Raw genomic sequence first — 24,072 nt, 5'->3', positions numbered from 1 at the left:
CAGTCTGTCCTGTTAGCAGAGATATTTTCTAAAGGACCCTTAAAAAGCTAACTGTACCTCTAAGAAGGGAACTTGCTCTTATAGCTAGCCATAAAAGAAAGCGAAGAGCGATGATGCAACATAATCTGTCCCATGAAGGAACATGGGAAAGGTTAGAAACTTAAAAACCTGATAGCAGTGATACATGATTAGTGCTTATGTTCTGGTTTTGTTAGCGGTCCTGGATTTCTGGGAAGAACTCAGGTGCGTTGGTTGCTATGCCTATGTGAATGCCAAAAAGGGACAACTGGATTCAGTGTTTGGAACTGGCAATATTCAAGGTGTGAAGTGGGTTTAGGATTTAACTTTCCTTTTTTCCCAGGAGGCATGAATGTGGTGGCATCACTGTGGTGAATAGATAATGAACAGAGATGCTCCTAATCCCTACTCAGTGCCTGAATTCGACCCTCATATCCGGCAGGTGTTTTGTTAAGCTGGACTCGCTGCCCAGAGGAGATGCATGTGCTCCTGTGCCAGAAAGGGATTCCAGGCTGGCTGCCACATGCTCTCTCATGGTAGGTCATGGTGACCTACAGCAGAGGTGATGGGCAGAGAGGACGCAAGGCTCGGAGGACAGTGGTGTCTTAAATGGACAGATTGGGTGATGGAAAGATGGGCAGAAATCTTTGTGATTGGAACCCTGGAGAGAAGAGAAAGAGGACTGACATAGAGAATGAAAGTGAAGAATTTTGGAATTGAAAAGTTGAATTTTATAGGAAGGGCCTAAAATGAGAAAACAGTGACCATATTTTTAAACCAGAAAGTAAAGGTTAGTGAAAGACTTAAGATTAAAAGTATATTAAATTATAATATATTATAATTAAATTATATTTAGTTGTACAATTAATGAATTGTCTTTTTTTTTTTTTTTTTTTTGGTACCAAGAATTGAACCCAGGACCTTGTGCTTATCAGACAGGTGCTGTGCCACTGAGCTATATCCCCAACCTTGCCATTTTTATACAGCCCTCAGATTTGAGACACATATTCACTCCATGAATATGGTCTTAATGTCCGTATTTTTCCTTCTAATGATATCTTTATTGTAACTCTAGTGTTTGACCAGAGAACAGTAGAGACTGTGGCTCAGCAACTGTTTTTCAGTGCTTTAATGTCTCTTTCACTGCCTTGTCACATTCTGCCAAATTTGTCTGTCTAATTTGACAAGACTTCTATAAATCTTATAGTAAAACTTCTGAAGGCTTTTATTGGAAATATTTTACTTTTTCAAGAGATCCTTCCACCTGACAACGTCTTTAGAAGCTAGACATTTAGTAAAGTCTTACATTTGTCTACTGTTCTCTGTTATCCCATATGGGAGGAATTACGCATTCTTGAAGGCTTTTATATAAACTGTTTAAATCTCCTTTGACCCTTGCAGAAGCATGACCAGTAACACTGAAGTGCAGTGTTCATTTGCAGATGCGGAAAGTAAAGTATATAAAACCAAGTAGGATTTACAGAGTGTCAACAGACAGAGAGTGGGGAAGTAGCCGGAGACTTCAGACCAGCTGGACAAGACTCCAGCTGACATTTGGAGTGTCTGGCGCGCACATCTTTGTGGCCTGCTGCTTAGGTACTAACATTGTTGTAATTGCCCCAGTGCTCTTTTCTTTCTGCTGCATTTCCTTTGTGTAGACTTACTATTTTAAGGCTAAACTGCTGAATTCACTCATTGTTACTGCTATTATTTTAACATGTTTCAGAAGAACAAGGTCTCTCCTTGTACTCTGCTTGTTGCTTCATAAGGGTGGATTGTCTATTCTATAATTTCTTCATTACGGAGGACGTGCTGTAAGGCCTGCTGACACTGAGCGACCTCTGAACGTCAGCTGGGAGCACTTACTCTAAAATCAGCAAGTATGATCAGGGCTTGGGCTGCAAAGAAAATAACTTCTTCCCTCTATTAAGTTCTATGGAAGTGTGAGGAGGAAAAGGACAGGGAAGGGGCAAGACGGTAGAGAAACAGGGAGGGAAAGAGAAGGATAGAAACTAAAGACATTTGCTCCAAAATAGGAAGTGAATTCAAATGTGCCAAAAGAAAAAGCAAGTGACATTCTCTCCTGATCTCCTCATTTCTCGTTTTCTTATTCTTAAAGATGTTTGAGGGCCTCTGGCAGGGTCACCATCTCCCAGCTATCCCTGTGTGTTTATCCTTTCGGCTGCATCTTTATTATGTCTATAAAGTTGCAGTAAATAGAAAAACTGATGGCCCACAGCTGTGCATCGTGGGTGGCATTTCAAGACAAAGAATCTTGAGTAAGTTGGAGAAAGAGCGTCCAGAGGAGGCTGAAAAACTTGCTTCATGTGACTGTGAAAACAGCTAGAAAGGAGAAAAAGAGAAATTTGGGAGAAGCAGAGAAGAAGATAGGATAGTTTCTTCCACATGGGTTGAAGCAATGAGCAACTCGGTGGGAAAAGAGATAGGGCACTGACAGCTGTGCCAGGGCCTGGGGTAGCCACGCTTCACAGCCAGAGACCTCAGGTATGAACCCCAGGCAAAACTGCTGTTTGTGTTCTTGGTTTTGTTTTTAGTCTCTCCCTGCTCCAAGCCCCATGCTACATGCAGGCTTATCTTGGGGAGAGAATGAGCTGCTCATAGATGTGAGGCCACATCCAGCATGACTGTGCGCTCATGGAGTAGTTGGTCAGTCTGGATGTTTTTTGTCTTGCAGTTTGCTCTCCTCCATTGTTTCTTTTTCCTTGATTTATATGAGATGGACAGTGTGCGCCCCTTTCAGAAAAGCACTGCATGTTTCCAAGGCTTTAAGTGGGAGGAAGAGGCAATAAACATAGAGGTGACCAAGGAACCATTAGGATTTCCCTGTAGATGGTATGCTTAGGGTCTTATAGATATGAAAGAGTCTTCTGATAAGCAAAAATCATGCTGTATCCTCCAGGTTAGGGTACTGCAGAGTCCCACCTACCATGGCAACTTGACATCATTGTGTCCCTTCTCTTCTATATGTTGGGTGGGCATTCTTTCTTTTTACTTAGAACCTCACTGCAAATCCTTTCTCCTGAGCTTCTATCCCTTCTGGCAGATTTGAGTCCTCGCACTTTCCTTCTTTTCAGGATTCAACTGTGTTATGGCTGTGTCTTCTCACTATTTACTCTCCGCATCTGTGACTAAAATCAAACTAACAACAACAACAACAACAAAAAAAAAAAACAAAAAAAACCCAAAACTCTTTTTCTGCTCTATGACAGAGTGCCTTATTGTTCTCAGGAAATCTTGTGATTAGGTAGTAAAAGTCTGGCCTTCTGGAATTCTAGGAGATGGCTATTCTTCCTGAAAATGAAATGAAATAAAATAAAACAAAATAAGAGAAGCGTCCTTCATCAGTTTTCAGTTCCCTCATCTGCCACTTACTTCCCTGCTGTAACTTTTAGAAAAAGTATCAGCTTCATCACATTTGGACCTACCTGTGGATTAAAGTTTTCTTTAGAAAATTTTCTTTCTTTAAAGATTAAAGTTTTCTTTTTTTAAAATTTTTGGTACCAGAGATCAAACTCACTGCCTTATGCTTGCCAGGCAGGCACTTGTGCTGCTGAGCTATATCCCTAACAGTACCTGTAAAGATTAGTGTAAAGTTATCAGTTTTTATAGTTTTAATTATTCGCTAGGTGAAACTATCACAAATAATGGATAATGCATGTTTTACTTTTTTGGTACTGGGGATCAAACTCACGATCTTGTGTTTGCTGGGCAGGCACTGTGCCACTGAGCTATATCCTCAGCCCCCATGTTGCATTTTTAAAAAAACATTTCTAGGTGTTTTGTGCTACTACCTATATTTGCCACTCACAATAAAGAAGTGTCCACTTGGGGCTTGGGGTTTAGCTTAATGGCATAGGCGCCTGCCTGGCAAGGCACAAGATCATGAGCTCGATCCTCAGTACAAAAAAAAAAAAAAAAAAAAAAAAAGCTATGTCTATGGCACTAACCTTCAAGGATCTTTTAATTTCCATTCTCATATTTTCTCTGCTTTGAAGAATTGTCATGTCTTCTTTCATTTTCTTTTCTATACAACATTCACAGTGCAGATGAACAATAGCACCATGCCATCCATAGGAGCTTCAGCGTCATTCCCTAACAGTCTAGAACTTTCATATCACTGGGAAGTTTTATTGCATGATTTCAGATTCTTTCTCGATGCATGTGTGCGTGCGTGTGTGCGTGCGTGAGGGAGGTATTCAGGGAAAGGAGTTAAAATATAGATGTTCTCAGCATTATGGGAAAAAAGCAAAGAAGATTCTCCCCTGGGAGCAGAGAGTGGAGAATCTAGAGAAGAGGCAGTGTGATTAGCTACAGAGAAGAGGCTGGGTTCCTTTCATAAAAATAAGAAGGGAAGGCCGGGAATATAGCACAAGTGCCTGCCTGGCAAGTACAAGGTTCTGGGTTTTATTCCTATTTCAAACAAACAAACAAACAAACAAACAAACAAACAAACAGAAAAGGAAATGTCAATCAAGAAGCAGATAGGCCCCAGGTTTTCTGAAATGATGGCTTTATAAGTCACTGTGTTTCCTTTTAGTATGCTAATGTACCCTATGGAGTGTTAATGTTACCTGCAGAAGCAAGGAGATGACCACGGAGAGGAATGTTTTGTCATTATGGAAAATGTGATAGACAATTAACAGGAAGCGTTCAGCAGGAAGGTCAGGGGAAGTTGAGGCTGAACTGAATATACTTTTGTCCAGCTGGACACTTTCTAGGCAGCTCTCTGCAACCGCAGGCCAAGGCCAGGACAGGTAGAATATGGGTCTCCTCCGGTCTCTCAGCTCAGTGTTCCCACAGCATCCCTCACCTCCAGATTCCTCTGTCTCATCATAATTTGTTATAACTAGTTGTGCTTATGTTTACTTTCTTTGATGGCTGTTTGCTTTGCAAAGGCAGACACCTGTCTGCTATCTGTGGATTCCCAGATATTTCCCCACGTGAATGTAACAGAAGTACAGCAGAATGAGGGGAGTCAGTACATTGGGAAGAGAGTGGAGAGTTGGACCATAGAATCTGAGCTGCAGACAAAGAAGGGGAGGGAAAAAGAGGCTGGCAGTGTTAGGAGCAAGGGGAATGGCCATTGACTGAAGAACTAATATGTTGGGCTAAATGGGAAAAGATTTATGAGTCTGTTCAGAGAGTGAAATATTTCACTTCATAGACATCAGAGGAGGGGCTCTTTTGGAGATCACAAACTTCAGGATATGATAGTTGAGGGAGTGGTTGAAACAAACTGGAGAAAATAATCATTGGGGATGAAAAGATTAGGAGTATTTTATGACTTGAGAGGCATATGTTGAAGCCTCTGCTGAAATGTTTCTAGTACATTTTTTAAAAGCATCTGAGTGGCCAGGGATTTAGCTCAGTGGCACAAGCACCTGCCTGGCAAGTGTGAGGTCCTGAGTCTGATTCCCAGTACAAAAAAAAAAAAAAAAAAAAATCTGAAAATGAGTAAAATAATTTAAGGCTGTAATTTGATTATAGATAATGAACCCATACTTTGCATTCATGCATCCATTCATTCACTCTTTTCTTCATTTGTGCACTACTGCGGTAGGCTGCATACACAATGACCACAGCTAGCAAGAAAGGAGCCCTCCCTGGACAGAGGAGATGATGAGAAGGTTAGGTTAAAGAACAGGTGATATGAAATTCAGTAATGCTTCTCTAAGTGGGTGCTACTTTGTCAGTGCTTTTTGGGATACATTTTTGATATCAAAACTTCTGTTTCTCTATCATTTAGAAGCCACATAAAGTCACAAAAGAGCAAATTTAAATATCATTGGGTGTTGCAGGTGGGGATAGTATGATTTGGGAGGACAGCCAGAAGGTTCTTAGTGACACAGAGTAGTTTTGAGAAATGTTTCCATTCCCTCTTGGGCTTGAGATTCAGTTAAGTCAGCTGTAAAACTCAGCTAGGAATTCAGTAATAGTTCCTCTAGTTTGGGACATTCTTACCAGGTGCTACTTACATATCTAAGAACCTGTGTGTCCGAAAGTCTTGTGAAATTATAAGATGATCTTTAAGTGAAAATACGTGTATGGTTTTCATTCTGGAAAATTCTTTCCATTTTATTTCATATGTTCTCTAAAATAAGTGTAAATTTTACAGTGGTCAAAGAATATCTTATTCTTACAGTGAAAAAATTAAAGCATAATTCACTATGATATACTGCAATATTTTTAAAATATGAAGAATCTGGACAAGAGGGCAATTTAACTTTTAGTCACATATAACATATATCTGAAGTTCACCATATGATTTGTATTTGAGTGTCAAAATATGGCATAAATACACAGCTACTTCAATAAATCTAGGAAAAAAATCTTTCTGCCATTTGGAAAGAAGGAAGTTTTATTTTTCATCCCTATTATATTTTAAGGAGCTGTATTTCTTGGTTTCACAGTAAGTTTTGGTGAAGACTCTTCAGGAGTGTATATACTGAGAAACAGCATTTTATTAATACTGTTCAATGTTCAATTTTTTCACTGTAAATTTATTCTTTGTTCAAATATTGAACTCTATTTTGTCATTATTACTTATTATTCAAAAATCTATTGAAATGCATTACTTAATAAAAATTTTAAGTACTTTCTATTGATAGTATTCCATGCATAACAAAACAAATATTGAAGAAAAAATGTTCACATTCATTCATTCATTCAAAATACTTATGGTGTGCCTGATGAACCAATTACTACATGTAAGCTGGGCAAATAAAAGTAGACAAAACAAAACAAAAATAAACAATTTCATTTCATTTATGTGTTATGTGAGAGGCAGATAGTCATACTTCTGAAAGAACATGGCAGGTAGATAGCAGCAGCTACGGAGGCTCTCTGAGATACCCCGCTTAAAATCCAGGAATGGTGCAGTACTAGGAGTCCTAAGCAAGGGGAGATACACTCTGCTGACTCAGGAATGAACTAAGCTAAGAGAAACCAACTGGAAATCCAATTCTGGTGCTATAACAGGAACAGATAAAATCTCAGGGCAGAAGCTAGAACCCACACCATTGGAAGCCGTGATTTGAATTTCCTGCCATCACTGCTGCATCCAAATCTGCAGGGCAGGGAGAAAGACACGTGAAAGCTCTGAGAGTGGGAATCTGTGAATGGAGTTGAGAGTGGGACTAGCAGGGAGCCCTACATCGACTTGCAGTGAGTGAGCAGAACGAGGACCCTTTCATAGAGTAGTAGGCTCCAGCAAAGGACATACTGGGACTGGGCAGACTTCCCGGAACAGGGCACTGCAGTGACATTAGTGGCATATTCCCCTCTCAAGCTGGATTGGTGGGGAGTGCCTGGCCGGCATGATGCCGCTGACTAAGACCCAGTAGGCTAGCCCAAACCAGGTCCCAACGCCTGGAGGTGCACCCTAGCAGTGAAGCCTTCGGTAGGTTGACCTGGAGGGGCGGGCCCAGCGTAGGCTGCCCAGGTCTGTGTCTCCCTAGTACACTGCAGTGGGTAGGAACACCTAGCCAGTGCAATTCAAGCAAACTATAACAGAAAAAGAGAAAAAAATTGGGCCTCCTACATTTGATTGTATGGAAGAAACAAAAAAATATGGGAAGAGGAAGCAACAAGAAAGGGTCCTCAGTCCCCAATCCTGAGAACATTGATCCAGGAAAGGGAAACGCAAAGGAAGACAGGAAACATGCAATATCAGACATGGCACCAATAGACATAAAGCGATATCTCCAGAGCCTCATAGACGAGTTTAAAAATGAAGTATTTAATGAAATAAAGCAAGATATAAGTAAAATAGTTAGAGAAATGCTAAGCACCACCCAAGAAAAAAACAGATGGTGGAATGGAAGAACAGAAAAAAAGGGGAGAATTGTTTGATGGAGAAAATAGAGAAAACATAGACTACATGAAGCAGGTTCAGAGAGATTACCAGGAAACTAAAAACTATCGAAAGCTGGCATAACAGCTTGAAAGAAACTAAGGATAGATTATCTGAATTGGAGAGCAGATTTATAATATGGGAGCATGAAATGAAAAACTTCTTAAAAATAACAAAAAAAACCCCAGCAATAATACAAAGGCTAGAAGATGATAAGAGGATCTATAACTTAAGAATTAAGAACATAAAAGAAGAAGTAGGGACACTAACAAATGGACTACAAAAGCTATTCACAGAAATAATCCAAGGGAATTTCCCTAATTTAGCAAAAGATAAAGATACTCAGATGTATGAGGCATACAGGATTCCAGCCACCTACAACCCAAACAGAGCTACACCCAGACATATAATAATCAAAATTCCAGAAATCCAATATAAAAACAGAATACTAAAATCCATCAGAGACAAGAAACAGATCACTTACAAGGGAACACCCATCAGAATTACAGCAGACTTCTTGGCACAAACCATCAAATCACGAAGAGCTGGGGGGAAATAATTCAAGCTTTGAAAGATAACAACCTCCAGCCAAGATTGATATATCTTGCAAAACTGTCCCTGGAAATTGATGGAAAAACAAGGTGCTTCCAGGATAAAGAGGAACTAGAGGAATTTGCAACCACCAATTCAACTCTACAGAGAATACTGCAGGATATTTTTAAAAAGGAAAATACCAAGACTTCAGAAACAGTGGCAGAGAGGCCACAATGAATAGAGCAGAAAGTGAAATGAAGAAGATAAACTGACAACAAACGACAGAAAAAGAGCTCAACAGAAATGAGGCAGAGAAGATTGGATGGTATGAACAGCTATTTTGGAGAAAACAAGACATCATAATAGGTAGCGCCGATTTAGTATCATCTTGCTTTGAAGTCCCATCAAGCTTTTATTCTTCTGTCTCCATCGGTCTTAACAGGTTGTATCTTACTGGATTTTATTATATGTGATAATATAAGTGAAAACTTTTATAGACAAGGAGTTATACAGAAGCCATTGTTCATTTTCTGATAGGCGGTTCTAAATACCCTGTAATACTGTCATTCTCTTGAATGGTTTTACATTGTCTTGATATGCTTGGTGCTACAGTATTCGAAGTTATACTCAAAAGATTTCAAGGAAAGAGACACTATGGTAACTATTTTTATGTCAGGATATCTTGTGGTGAAACACTATTTTACTTAAATGGTTATGCTTTGACCAGTGCTGTTTTGCTGTTATGCCCTCTTTTATCTCAGTTTCCTTTTTAAAAATTATTTACTTTTTTATTTTTATCTTTTTAATTAAGGGAAAAATTAAAAAAATAGGATACATTATAGTAACCCACTTTAATTTCCTATTAACTTGATTTGAAACCCTGTATAGCCCTCACCATCTTGCTTTGACTGATTTTCCTCTGTTCTGTTTTGCTTGATAGTACCAAGTTCGAAAGTATAGGCAAAACTGTAAAGACAATAAGATTCATTATGACGCCCATTCCAGTTGACTATTATCTTCTTTTAAAGTCCTGTAATGTCTCCAATGTTTTGGTTTTATTCTTTATTGTTTTGTTCAGTTTTATCACAACTGATGATATGGGCAATTCCTTTTAAGATAGCAAGAGGCAGTATGGTAACCATTGTTGATCACCTAGTATTTTGTTTTTACATTATCTATTATGTCCATCCTTTTGATTTGACTGACTCTGTTCCGTTATGTCACATTTGGTTTTACTGTCTTCAAAAAATAAAGTAATAAGAACTGTGGGAGTAATAAAACCCAAAATGTGTAATTGTCATTGTACAAAAGAAAGGAAAAGAAAGTGCTCTAAAGAATATAACTACATATATATTTAAGTGTATAAGATAGATAACCATATTACAGAGTTTTGTTGGATCATTGAACAAAACTGTTTCCAGTCTGTTTGAAAGTCCACTTTATATGCTTTAATTTTGTAACTTGAACAACTATTTTTAAGATAACAATATGTAATCTATTAAATAGTGATTTCCTACTGTTTATTTTTTCTGAAATTCTGTATAACTTGTACCCTTTTTCTGTTATTTTTTTTCTTTTTCTCCTTAAATAAAAAAAAAAAAGAAAAAAAGAGAGGCAGATAGTCAACAAAACAAACAAACAAACAAATAAATAAATAATATCCGTGCATTTAGAAAGAAAGATGACACCTACAAAAGAACATGTATGTCAAGTCTATGGAAACATATAGTTTATTGCAGAAATACTTTTTATGACACGGTAATTGAAAAGCTTATGGAATTCATAATATAAAAGGAGAAATACAACATAATATTAGCATTCGAGTTTATCGATAGAGAGTTAATATCACCTAATGGTAAGACACTACGTTTGACATTTTCATATCAAAAATTGATTTTCAGTACAACCTGATAGTAGGATTTGTTCGTATGAGAAAACATTTATCTGTGATAGACATATGATAGCTTAAAAAAAGTATTCTTGCTGAATGAAGGAAACAAGTTTTAGAACCAGAATTAAGTCCAGATTTTTTATTTCCAGTGCTCTCATTACACTATCCATTCTTTTCTAAACTCTGGTCAGCAGGGTTGTAAGTCTCAAGTTAGTTGTAGTGGTGGTCAGTGAGTAAATGTATTTTTCTTTGAAACTGCAAGAGTAATCAGGAGCTCTGATTTCCAAAACTGCTGCTATTCACATTTCATAATCTCATACTTGCTAGTGTGGTTGACGTAATTGTTTACACAGTGTTTATTTCACTTACGCAGTGTGTACACAGGTTGTCAACCGGCTAAAACTGTTCTTGCCCTTTGGTATTGGGCCATTCTGCTGATACAGTGAATTATAAATATTATAAGGACAGGAGCAGTTTGTGTTACGAGATAGTACAACATCATTTATTATGAACTAGCTCATTTCCTGTTCTCTGTAGTTTAAGATGTGAGTTAAAATATCAGTCTAAATTGTAAAGGTTACTACAAAATATAACCAGTAATTATACTTTGCTTAGAATATACTATACAAAATATATACTGGCATAAGTTACTTTGCTCTTGCTTAAATTGATCCTGGCTGGGAGAAGAGGAGAGATGATATCTTTAATATAAAAATCAAAATGTTGACGTTTTAAAATATATTCTCCTGAAGTTAAATCCCTGCTACACTTGAGCCAGCCATAATAGAGAGGAGCATCTTGTGATTATGAAAGAAAATAATGTGACAAGGGAATTCTGGATCTTGTGTGTTTCACTTGAGTGGCACTGCTATATTTGGAAGCTTCTGTCTTCCCTTTCACCTACAGGCCTGTTTGTTTACTTTGGTCTCCTCCATTCTTTTCCCTCTGTGGAAACACTCAGTCTGAGTTCAGTTTCAAATACCTTTCACAAGGCTATCATTATAATTACAACATATGCTAAGAATCATGTCACAATTTTCAAGTAAATTCTTGAATGTAAGTAGTTTCCTCATCAATGCAACACAATATTCTTTAACAAGGGAAAATAGTTAAGCATGGCTTTCTAAAGTACTGCATGCAGAAGATATGATTAGCTATGTTTTGTTCCTTTCATCACACACCTTACATATTAAGGACCTATGCCAGCATATGCCAGGCAGATCTTCAACTCAGGAAACTCTTCTAACATATTTTCTGTATGATATATTATTATTATTTTAGAAGGCACACAGTGGTATGCATAACCTTAAACACTCAGCAGATACTAGCTTTCCAATTATCATAGTACATGGAGAGAAAAGCAATGTCCAAGACCATACAAATTTAGGGAAGAGAAATGATTTGAATCTGGCAGCTTGGCTTTAGAGTTACTACTTTCTTCACATCATTAGGTTTGGTTCTTAAAATTTTCACACAGTAATAGTTTTATGCAGTGAACATGGTGATGTGGTTCCTGCCTGCCTGTACAGGGTTTATTATCTAAATTTGCTTGTTTTTCTTTCTATAGAATTCTTCAAAGGTTTTGATAGGGAACTAGGGCTTGTAATTTACTAACTGCCTTTGTTTATTATTAAGCACGTGTCATGTACTGTGTTCTGGAATAAACATTAGAGATGCACCAGCCATGCAGGCCTGTCTGGGAGGAAGCTGGAATGAAGCAATGCAATGTCTTTTCATAAATGCTTAATGCAATCTGTGCTTCAACTAAAATTTTACGAAAGAGATAATGCTTGAGGGATGGTTTGGAGTTCGATGAATGAAAAGAAGGAGGATTTGTAAATGGAAGGCACAGTGATGAATAAAGGTTGGGTTAGAGATGAAGAATGGAAATGCTTGTGATGTGACTGGAGAAAGAAGATAAGGTTTAAGTTTAATGGTCTTGTTTCTCTCTTTGTAAAGAACCAGAATCTACTCTATCAGTGGTGCAAATTATGAAGATGTTTAAGTAATAAAAAACGTAGTATGTTTCAGGCGTTCGTTTGGTTTGTAGTAATTAGGATTAAACCCAGGGCCTTGCACAGGCTATGCAAGTGCTTTACTATTAGACTAGATCTCTTACCCTTTAAAATATTAATTTTTGTGTTGCGATGTCTCACTAAGTTGCCCAAGGTGATCCACCTTCCTTAGCCTCCCAGGTAGCTGATGCTATAGGGGTGCAACTCCACACCCAGTTTAGACCCATTAAATGGACAGCTTGACTGAGAGCTGCTATTAGAAGTAGTTTGGTCTTTACTGTTTTCCTCTCATCTTTCTCCACCCTCTTCTTTGCCTCCTCTTCTTTGGCCTCTTGGAATTCTTACCTGACCTCCATCCAATCTCATCACTCCTCCCAGTAATAAAAGGTATCTTTATTTTATCAGGTTTCAACCTCAGGTTTTTAGAATAACACCCAGTGTCTGTCATGAGGCCTTATAATAAATGTACAATTCGTCCTTATTTTATTCTTCTATTCAGAAATTCCCTTGTTAATGGAATTTCAAGCACCATTGTGAGAAAGAGGAATATTTATATATGGGAGAGCGATGAACTGTTACCGGGAAAACATGGGGTCCTGCAGCCTTTGTAGCGCTCCTCTTCTCAGATCCCTGCCTATCCTGCTGCAGAGATGTTTTCATATGTTGCCCTGTCCTACCTGAGAGACACACAGCATTACATGGCTCTGCTCAGCTCCCAGCTGGCCTCTCAGCTTGCCCCTTCTTGACCGTGTCCTTATGTCTGTCCCTTCTTTGTTTCCTCTACCATGTTTTCCTAAAATAGGTATTAAAAGATGATGCAGGTGGAACTCCTTTATACAAACAATATAGATGACAGTCATAGCAACTAATTTCTATTTTCACCTAGATTTTATCTCTGTGTTTCTATACAGCAGTTTTCCTTAAAGGATCTCTGTATTTTAATGGCCTAAAATTTTTATCTTTCTGTAATAGTGAAAATAATTCTGTTTTCCTTCATTTCTTGCCTAGGAGGCTGTTTTTGTCTTTTAAAGCTTTTCAGAGAATCTGTCTTCATCTCTGGAGAAAAAAGTATAGAACAACTTTCTGAATAGCCCTTGATTTGCATTAATGATGTATTGCAAGGGAAATGTACTAATTTTTCATTTTGAATTTCCACGCTTTCTTTCCTTTCTTAGCTAGAAGAACTGACGGAGACACACTGGGGCGGTGACGGCAGACGGGCTGTACTCTACCTGCCTTCTTCCTACAATAGAACAGAACTTCAGCTCTACCAGCATATCCTCACAGAGCATCATTACACTATTGTCATCGCCGAAGAAAGGTTCAGTGCTGGCCGTGGGCTGGGGCTGCTAGAACAAGGTCAGAATAATAAGTAATTACCAAAGTCACTTGACAAAAAATATAAGCAATTACTAGAGTATACCACTGTCTTCTCTAAAAAAGAGTTCACAAAAATAAATCTTTATCCATCTTTAATTTTCTCATGTCATAGAAAAGTTAGCTCCTATTTTCTCCTTTCTCTCAGATTTTCTTTAGCTTAGAGCTCTTTCTTTATTCATGAAATTATTTAGTTTATAGTTTTATAACATTCTGGAGTATCATAGTTCATGTTTAAATGTTACATTAAAAATGTTTATGTTTATGAGCCTGAATACATATTCTGTTCAGCATCAAACTGTTCCACATTTTAAGGAAACTGCCACTTCATTTGTCTGCAAGTAGAATGTACTGGAAATTGTTTCAAGAAGCTAGCTTAAATATGATTCACATTTGGCTCTGAATATGAAAGAATTAAGGATATTTATTATAGATGACATTACTCATCAAGTACTTTTCTGTCATTTGAAGAGAAAAATAGGAGACAAGTTTTCTAGTAAGTTATTTGAAAAAAAATTGAGTAGATGATATAGGTTAAAAGAGCAAAAGCAACAATAGCTTATGTTTCTTGAGCAGCTAAACATAGGACATACAGTACAGTCTGTATTCAAGCCCTCATTTAACCCTCATGGTAGCCCCCTGAGTACTCTAAGATTAACGAATAGTAACTGCCCCTAGATTCCTGAAGGGAAACTGAGGCTTTAGAAGATGAAGTGACCCCCCTGTATCTTTCACCTGGTGAGGAAGTGATGAATGGGGAGGGCTGCCATATCCAGCTCTCATTTCCTCCTCACCCTCTTATCTTAGTCTCTCTTTTGGCCCATTATCCTGCCAAGAGGTCATCATGACAGCACAGTGACATAGAATAAGCAAATCAGATTTGTCTGTTTACAATCGTGCAACACAAATGTCCCCGGCATTCACAGGAGATTTTATTCTAGGAACCCTGTGAGTACTAAAATTCATGGATTCTCAAATCTCTTCTATAAAACTGCATAGTATTTGTATACAACCTATTTACTTCCTCCCATATACTTTAAATCATCTCTGGATTATTTCTCATATCTAATATAATAACAATATAAACACTACTTTATTGTTGTTGAATTATTTAGGAAGTAAAGGCGAGGGAATAAAAGCCTGAACAGTTTTAGTACATATGCAAGTTTTAAAAATACTTCAGTCCATGGTCGGCTGAAGCTTTGGATGTGGAAACTGTTATTATGAAGGGCTGACTGTATGTTGATTTTCCTTCTTATTGGAAGGGAAGGGGAATCTGAATTAACTGATGATTTCTGAGATGGTTTCCTTTGGGAAATAATGGCCAGATCCTGGCACCAAAATATATTTCAAAACAACCTTGCTGTCACTGTAATGCTTCTTGTTCAGTTGCATGCCCACTGGCTTGTGATGGTAAAAAGGAGTTGGGGAGAAGTTTTTGGGAATGTTTGTGGTAATGTTTAGCCTCCATCACCCCTCATGTTGGCTATAAGATACTTAGCTAGCAAAGCTCACAGAATCTAACAAGATTTGTTTGGCTTTTTTCACTACTAGAGATAGAACCTAAGAATCAGACATGTTCAGAAAGTGTCCTACCACTGAGCTACATCCCTTTTTATTTCAGATCAAAGTCTCACTAAGTTGTCTGGCCTGGCCTTGAAATTGAGATCCTTTGTCTCATCCTCCTGAATAGCTGAGATTACAAAAGAACTATTTCGATGAGAGGAAATGTCTTAAAATACGCAGAGAATATGCCAAGAGGGCAGATCATTTATGAATGCCACTGGCTAGTCCTACTGCCTAAGAGTAGTAGGGAAATTCAAAGTGCTGGACTTCTGGACACAAATGAGTAAAAACAAAAACAAACAAACAAAAAACATGAAGGCTCTGGAATATTAACAAGAACTGAAAACCATATTTGCAAATCTCAGTGTTGTTTTTGTTGGCTGTATTAACAGGGGGCCAATCCAAAGTTCTGTAACATCCACATGTGATGTTATCTAAAACCTATTCATCAGAATAACTACTGATACAAAGAAAGATAGGAAATATTTAGTTTCTCTCATTGCACAAGACTTTTCATCCTGTAAGTAAACAGGATGATTATACTGATGCTGTCCTATGAGCTGTGCTCCTGAGGTCAGGAGAGTAGCCCTGAGGACATTTCATTAACGTCTAGTGGTCCTCTACTTTCCTGTCTCCTTGCTGCTGCCCCTGATTTACTACGGACACAACATGGATTATCTGTGTATTTCAATTTCAATATCTACTTTCTCTCTTCTCCAGCTGCAAAGCAGATGGACTATGTCTCTCCTCTGCTTGATGTCGTTAGGTCAGTTTTATAGTGAAAAGGAGGATTGCTTTTCAGCTTGCCAATATCAAGGAAGTGCAAAGACAGCTTGAAAGCAATGGAGCTGGCAGTCAAAGTGGCTGCGAGGGCCTGCGGAGGCACAGTGGGTGAAGATAACTATATGGTGTCGCCAGTATCTGTCAGTGTAAATGCTGATTTGGTTCTCTTTTCCCACATTTCCACAGCTTTAAAAATATCGTTCTAACTCTCTTTTGGCATTCTTTCACTCTGTATTGTAAACTGTTATTTCTGGATAGGCCTCAAGAAAGGGTAGTGATTTCACAATTTCATGAGTATGAAAAATTGAGTTGTGATTTTTTTATTTGATTTTGAATTTTTTTAAACTATAGAGCAGTGTGAATCAAATACCTGAAATAAAACAGTTCTATGATTCTAATCTAACATTTTCTTAACTATTTATCCCAAAGGAGGGGGAACATTTTTAAAATTATTTCCCAGGCTCATAACTTTAATCTATAAATTATGTTTAAACTGAGGCACTTACTATAAAAATATTTTCTAGAAATACGATTCTTCTAGAATATTTTTCTTTAGTGTTATATTCTGAGTTGTGTTACATTTCTTTAATGTTACATTTCTTGAGTGTTCACTTTCTGATTATCCTTCTGGGCATATATAAACTATGTATGAAGCTGTATTGGCACATCTAAACTTCACCTCCCCAAGTTAAGCACCTAGGGCAACTGAAAACAATTCAGAGTGATCTGGAACCTTCTGCAACCCATGTATGGTTTTGCCATTGCAGTTTTTCTGATTGCTAACTTACAATTTGAAAATATTACATTAAAACCAAAGTAGATATTTCTGCAAATGCTGCTGAGTATCTATGCTCAGGTTTGACACATTGAGAAAATACATTCAGTTGTAAGAAAGTGGATATAAAATGTATTTGCCTTTTTGTCCCTGTCCATTCCACCTGCCTTTCTCTCCTCTCCTGACTTGACCACGTCATTTCTGTTAACCTCTATGCCATCCTCCAAGCACAGGTCATGTTTTTCCAAGTTGGAGCTGCTTTTGTAAACCTTTCATGGGCAGAAAAGAATAAAAGTTAGAAAAAAAAGAATCATGAATCAGATAGATAACCGTGTACTATTCAGTATACTCACTACTGCTAGGATGACCTTTGGGCTTTATAATGTATTAATTTTCCTTCTACTTAACTAGTAAATACCCCTTGAAAAATAGGCAAGCTCAGGTTCTAAATCAGAGTATGGGCAGAACTTGTTAATTCATGCTTGTGGCATAACAGAATGAGAAAACTTGTAGGGCTATGTATACATCATCTTAAGCAACCTCAGTTCTCTGAGCACTAGTCCTCTGTCTGCTAAAGGCAGGAATAATATTTACTTTATGTGGTATGTATTCAATCACGTGGTTCAACTCCATCACTGTTCTGGAAAGAGACAAAGGGAAGTCAAGCCAACATTTTTATCTCCTTCGGTAGTCTGGGAAAGGGATCCAGATTTTTATACTTGAGGAACAGATGTAAATTATTATTTCTAAAATTTTTATATTAGTACGTACTAGAAAATCTACAGAATGGAACTTTTTTTGCTGGCTATTTCTCAGACAGAGCACAAATATCTAGAATATGTAAAGGACTCAAAAACTACTTCTTAAAATAAAAGATCCAGTTGAAAATGGGCAAAGTAAAAGCACAGATGGCTAAGAAACACATGAAAAAATGCTCAACGTCACTGGCTATTAGAGTAATGCAAATTAAAAAACTCTGAGATTCCATTTTGCCTCAAAAATAATGTTTGTAATCAAGAAATCAAATAACAACAAGTGCTGGCAAGGTGTGAGGGAAAGGGAATCGTTCTATATTCTTGCTGGGAATGTACGACCACTTTGAAAATCAGTGTGGAGATTCCTTAAAAAACTAAAACTAGGTACAAGTACAGTTGTACCTTGACTCATGAAATAAATTTGTACTATGATTTTGGAAAAGATGGCCACATTTATGTTTGTCATGGGAAAGACGGTTACAGTTGTGCTTGTTGCCCAATACAGAGTTTTCAAACAAAAACAAAATTTTGCCAAACACAAAAACCAATTTGTTTATAAACAAAAGCATTCATAAACCAAGGTATTATGTATAATGTAACACTGTTTTAAGAGATGTATTATTGGTTTAAGGACGAGCAATTTTACAGTTAATTTTTAAAATAAAATGAGGCAGACATCTACCTGTTATTCTGCCATTGCAGCACTCATGATTTAACTTTATAGGTATTTACAACCAGTGGTTCATCCTTAAGATGGTCTTGAAAATGGTACGCAGAGAGTTTTCCTTTCAGAGTTAGGCCTACTAAACATCACAGAATGAAAATTTACTGATTTTGTCTTTCAATCCTTTGCTTTGGGGAAGTATATCTTATGTCTCTGCATTTGTGAAAACATGTAATTCTCTAAAGGAAAAGAAGCAACAACCAATTTTTCTCTTTTCTACTACATAAGTGCTATTTAGTAAGCCAGTGCTTCAATGTATTGTGGCCTAAGAGAAATATTTTCCAAAAGCTTTAAAATTATTCCCCCAATGAAATATAAGTTGTATCTGATCTAAGACACTCTGAAAATAGATTTTCTCATTGGATCAGATCATTTATGTATATTTACTTATAGTATATGTATATATTATAATATATACATATACTTATAAGTATATATTATAATATAATATGTATATATTATAATATATACATATACTTATAAGTATATATTATAATATAATATGTATATATTATAATATATACATATACTTATAAGTATATGAACTGAAGAATAGTTCATATTTAGTAATTTTTATTGACTTTCAAATAAATCATGCATTTTCATATTATGTGTATTATAATCTATGTAAAAAATAAGATATAAACCTACTATCAAAGGTATAGTATTGGAGGTATAGTATAGTATGGTTTCAGATTGCTTTTGTTTTCGTAATGGGGTTTTACATAGTACGACTTTTGAAGAAATACAAAAAGTAGAAGTCCTTATTGGTTTTCTTGTCAGGAGTTGGCAAACTGTAGCTCACTGGCCAAATCCACTTGTTTTTGTAAATAAAGTTTTATCAGAGCACAGTCACGCTCACTTGTTTTCCTATTACCTTTGGCTGCTTTTTTCTACAGGAAACTTGATTTGTTGAAATAGAAACTATACTTCCCTGAAAGCTTACAATTTGTATTATCGAGCCCTTCATCAGTGAGATTTTGGTTGGTTAACTATATGAACATGATTCCATATCGAGCTGACAATTAGACTCGGTTTGAGATGGTTAATCTCTAAACTTATACCAAACTTTATTGAAAAGAGTCTGATGGCTTACAATAAAACAAGTTATAACAAAGTTGCCAAAGTGGAAATATAGCATTAAAATCCAAACTAGATATTCCTTTCAGCTGCCATAATTTAGGATTAGCTTTGGCTAGAAGAAGCCTCCAAGTACAGAGTAACAACAGAAAGTATAATTTACCTTTCAGGAGGGGAGGGGAACATTATAGCTCCTTTTCCCAACTTCTCACATGCCCAAGTAATATATTTGAAACAAAATTTTTGAAAGATGTATTAAATAGATGATACTAAGTAATAAAATTGATCAAAGGTCACAGCAACATTTCTTTTACAATCAAATAGGTCCCACAGATTTGTTTATATAGCAGCCTACAGGAGAAGGTAGGAAGACACCTTACAGTGTGATACTATGAAGGCATTTATATAAAGGGTTAAAGTCAATGCTATGAGACATAGTATTTTTCAGTTTTGTATTCATATTAAATTGGATAGCAAGTGTTCTGGAGACTGGTATCTTAAATAAGTTTCTTCATATCCTTACAAATCCATACACATTATTATGTAAAAATATATTTAAAAATAAAAAGTACTTTCCTTGTTAAATGTATTTGTACCTTCCTATATTTTTATTTACATTCAATTTCACTTTTAGAAATGTCTAACAAATCTATGTATCACTTGAAATTTACTCTAATTTTGAAGGCTTATTTATAGTGGCCATATGCCAAAAGCTGCTTCTGAAGTTTATATGGAAAGAAACATTTACTACAGATCAGTTTTAACCTGTGTGATGGAAAACATATTCCACATTTTTCTTAAGTTATTTGTACTAAAAAAGAATCTATACAGAAGTTGATATTTAAATTGCCCATAAGCAAGAAGAGCTTAACCTAAGAATTGCTTCCTTGGGGAAAGAGCAGACAGTGGTAATTTAAAAAGTATCAGCTTTGGAGCACCTGGGCTGCAGTCCCTAGAGTTGCCTTTTAACTCTGTTAAGGATTATCTAACCTTGTGCAGGGTACTTAATCTCTTAAAGGCTCAGTTTTCTCATCTGCAAATTGATTGCTGAAGGGAAGTACCTGTAACATGTGCAGTAGCGTCAGGATGCTCCTCCTGGGCTCAGTGGATTTGATATGTGTTTGTCCAGGTCAGATTCCTTCAACTTACATGTATTCATTAAAATGTCTGCATTGTAAATGCTCCTGAAATTCTGACACACAGTGTTCTGGACCATTGTCTCAGAAGTACTTCAGATTAAAAGCAATCTGTAAACTCCATAAGGTCAGGGATCTGGTCTTTTCTACTGATAACATTCTACATACAGGTCAGCATTGTATATTTATTGAATGTATGGATAAATAAAGATTTAAAAGTACACCAATATTTAGGGCCCTCAAATAGTGGATACCTAAGGAAATTTAAATCAAAGGTTTGTTTATAAACCTTTTATTTTTATAGTAATTTTACAGCAACATCAATATCCTGCTGATGTGTAAATCTGCTCATATTACAAAAGCATAGTATAAATGTAAATGCACATAGGTCTGGTGCTTTATATATCAACTGATTCTAGACTCTAGGAACTATTAAATGTTGTGTCCATTTTTTTTATTTTTACTCTTTCCTTTCAAGTCTCCCTTGCCATATTTGTTAGTGTTACCTGGCTTGTTGCTTTTGGAGGGAGGCATGTGAGTTTAATTCTAAACTTATTAAGTCAAAGGTACTGTGAGGATTTTATAGGGAAGTATAGCAGAAACAAGCAACTAGAGAAGCCAGGCCAGGAGTTGTGTATTTGTGAATCTTCTGCATCGAGGTGGCAGTTAATTCACTAAAGGCTTTGTATTCCATTAAGCAATGAAACAGTGCTACCTAAAGATCTCCAGCAAAAAACACAGAGCTTTTGGCAAGAAGGCAATGAGGGGAAACAGTCAAAAACTCCACGATGTATTTAGGGCCCATCTGTGTTCTCTATATTATGCTGTATAGCTCATTTCATAGCAGAATGTAAAATACTCTATGTTCTTTTAATCCCTTGGCTTGCAAAAACCATATCTTGTGAAGAAGAATTGCTATAACATGCTTCATTAAAGAAAATGATAGAAGCACCATTAAATTACTAACTTTCATAGCATCAGGTACTTTTTCACAAGCTATCGTTTTAGTTAATGGAATGGTATACTGGCCTAAAACAGAAGAGAGATTTTCCAAAAGTTTTCCACCTGGTCCCAGAATAGACTGTAAGTAATGTGAGGTTCAAAACACTAACTGAGAATATATTTTAGCATTAAGTCAGAATTATTTATGGAAGCTTGGAGAAGGCACAATTTCTATAGCTGCAGTAGAAAAAACAGGACTGCATTGGAAAAAAAGGAAATATATTATTCCACTTGCAAAGAATGCCTCTGGTATGACTTACAAGTAGTTGGACCAGTATTTTTGTGTTTTCATTGTTTAACATGATGCTGGAATGCACGATTTGTAGTAACTCTAGTCGGGATAAATAGGACTAATTTATGGATGAATACTCTTAAATTAACCAGAGCTTCAGCAATCAGAGTTGTCCAAAAGTTGTAAGTTTGGTTAGAACAGAAGTAAATCTGTGATGCAGATGGCAAGCTTGCTACTTTATATAAGAGAATAAATAGTCACCAAAATGTTCTTAAACGCTGGAGTTCTGTGATGCAGCATGCAGTACCTAGCATTCATACACAACAAATAAGAGAATCTCCATAATCTTTGGGATTCTTTTTCTTTAGTCTTTGCGTTCAGATTCCTTTGTTTTGCTTTGCTTCTGTCCTATGGACAGAAGAGAAGAATGGAAAAGGAATGACTGAGCAGCACCAATCTAGACCAAATTTGGAGGTGATCCCCTTTGGCTACTTGTGCAGATTTATTGCAGATGCTTGTACTGATAATTTAAAAGTTGAGACTCTAACAAACTTCTCGTTACTTTTTTGTCCTCTAGACCCCCACCAGCATCTTGCTGCTTTCCTGACTTTAATTTGCGGTATAACTATTATCAGGAAGACAAAAGAGGAAAGGTCACATTTAAAAGGCACAGTGTGTTTTGCCTTACAGGGTTTTCACCTAGAATGCATCTGACATTCATTTTTATTATGCAAGCAATAGGCTTTGAGTAGTATCTGAAGTGCTTCTGCACTTTAGTTAATCAAACTCGGGTTAAAAAAAAAGAAATTGAATCAGAGTAACTTATAATTCTACCCCACTCTGTTTTATTCTATTCTGACACTCAGTAATTGTGTGCTCAGGTTATTGCTATTTTCCTTGGTGTTTATGGAATTACTGATATATTTACAACTGAACAGAATTTGTTCTTTAATTGGCACACTGGAGCTCAAGGAATGTTTATTTAACCTTAACTTAGTTGAGTTGTTTATATTACGAGAACTTGAGTTCAGTTTACTTTAATTTTTGAAAAAGCTTTCTTATTTATAAAAGTAGAGCTTCAAGTGACCTCCCTATTCTGATGTTTCCTTTACCCTCCACTGTGAAAAGAGAACAAAAAGCCAGTGTCTCATTTTTACCCCCAAAGAAACTAAACTGCTTCCTTAAGTGGGTTAGTTCTTACAACTGAAAATGGCAACCAGATGTTTACTGAAATCCCTAGCAATGTCGCTTTCAAGCCGAGCTTCTTTGTAATTGTTTGATCTTTTTAACTTTCATAGAAACCAGATTGGGTGTTTGAGTTTTTCAAGGCTGGGAAATGTTTAATACAACTTTGGAAATATTTTATCTGCTTTGTTAAATGTACTTTTTTCTACTTGTATTTTTTAAAAGATGTAGTATTGAAATGTTAATAAATAATTTATTTCAAGTCTTTGTTTTTCATGTAACTTGGGAATATAAAAGACTTTAAAAAATAGACATTTGTGTTTGGTTTTGCCATGGACTACACTGTGCTTTGAAGTCAAGATACAATTTGCAAAAACAAATAATATCCATACTACATTTAAATTGGGATATGATTCCAGAAAAGAAAAGCAAACTCTTTCATATGGGACCTTTCAAATAACGGTGCTTGCTAGAAGATATATATATATATATATATATATATATATATATATATATGGTATGTTCTCTAACATAGTGTGGTATCATATCTAGCTGCTTGAAATATTTTAAACATTTTCCTTGAATTGCAATGAATTTGGGAATATCTAACCATACTTCCAAGGATACTGCTTAATTTTCGTATCATTTTTACTTTCTAATATCAATATTATAGAATTGTTGAAACTTTCCAAATCATTTCCTTTAAAACCTGACTTTCCCAAATTAATATTTTTTACCTAATATAGTTCTATCTTCTTTAGCTAAGGTTGTGTTTCTAATAACATATGTTATGGATGTAAAACTCATAGTTTGGAAAACAAGGACTTAAGGAAAGGTAAATTGTTTTTAGCAATCTCTCTACATAAATTAACTCCATAAACTGACTTTCAACCCTAGCCCTACCTTTTGAAATTATCTTTTAAAATTTACCAAGAATCTCTATTGGGGGCCTGGTCAAGATCCTTAACTACCTGTGTGAGGGGTACAATGAAGGATAAAATGAGAAACAGAGACAAATTTAGTAATGCATGATGGGGGGCTGGGAAATCAGTGCCTCAGGATGGACAAAGACCCAGATACTCCAACCAGCCACTATTATTGAGTGTATACAATGCAATGGGTATAC

The 24,072-nt window shown here is 36.4% G+C and overlaps 1 protein-coding gene across 2 annotated transcripts in view; it reads left to right on the top strand.

The window, feature by feature from the left end:
* Cped1 (cadherin like and PC-esterase domain containing 1) overlaps window positions 1-24,072 on the top strand; it is a 266,447-nt gene that overhangs the window by 14,905 nt on the left and 227,470 nt on the right. For both annotated transcript variants that reach the window (XM_063241609.1, XM_063241610.1), the window contains exon 3: window positions 13,507-13,690. In XM_063241609.1, the coding sequence (XP_063097679.1) occupies window positions 13,507-13,690 (184 nt within the window). The remainder of the gene's footprint in view (window positions 1-13,506; window positions 13,691-24,072) is intronic.

Source organism: Cavia porcellus, unplaced genomic scaffold (assembly GCF_034190915.1).
Source record: "Cavia porcellus strain 051 isolate PalLab524CR breed Dunkin Hartley unplaced genomic scaffold, mCavPor4.1 scaffold_2, whole genome shotgun sequence".
Classification (NCBI taxonomy): domain Eukaryota; kingdom Metazoa; phylum Chordata; class Mammalia; order Rodentia; family Caviidae; genus Cavia; species Cavia porcellus.
The sequence above is the reverse complement of the archived record's forward strand: the minus strand, read 5'-3'. Positions and strand labels throughout refer to the sequence as shown.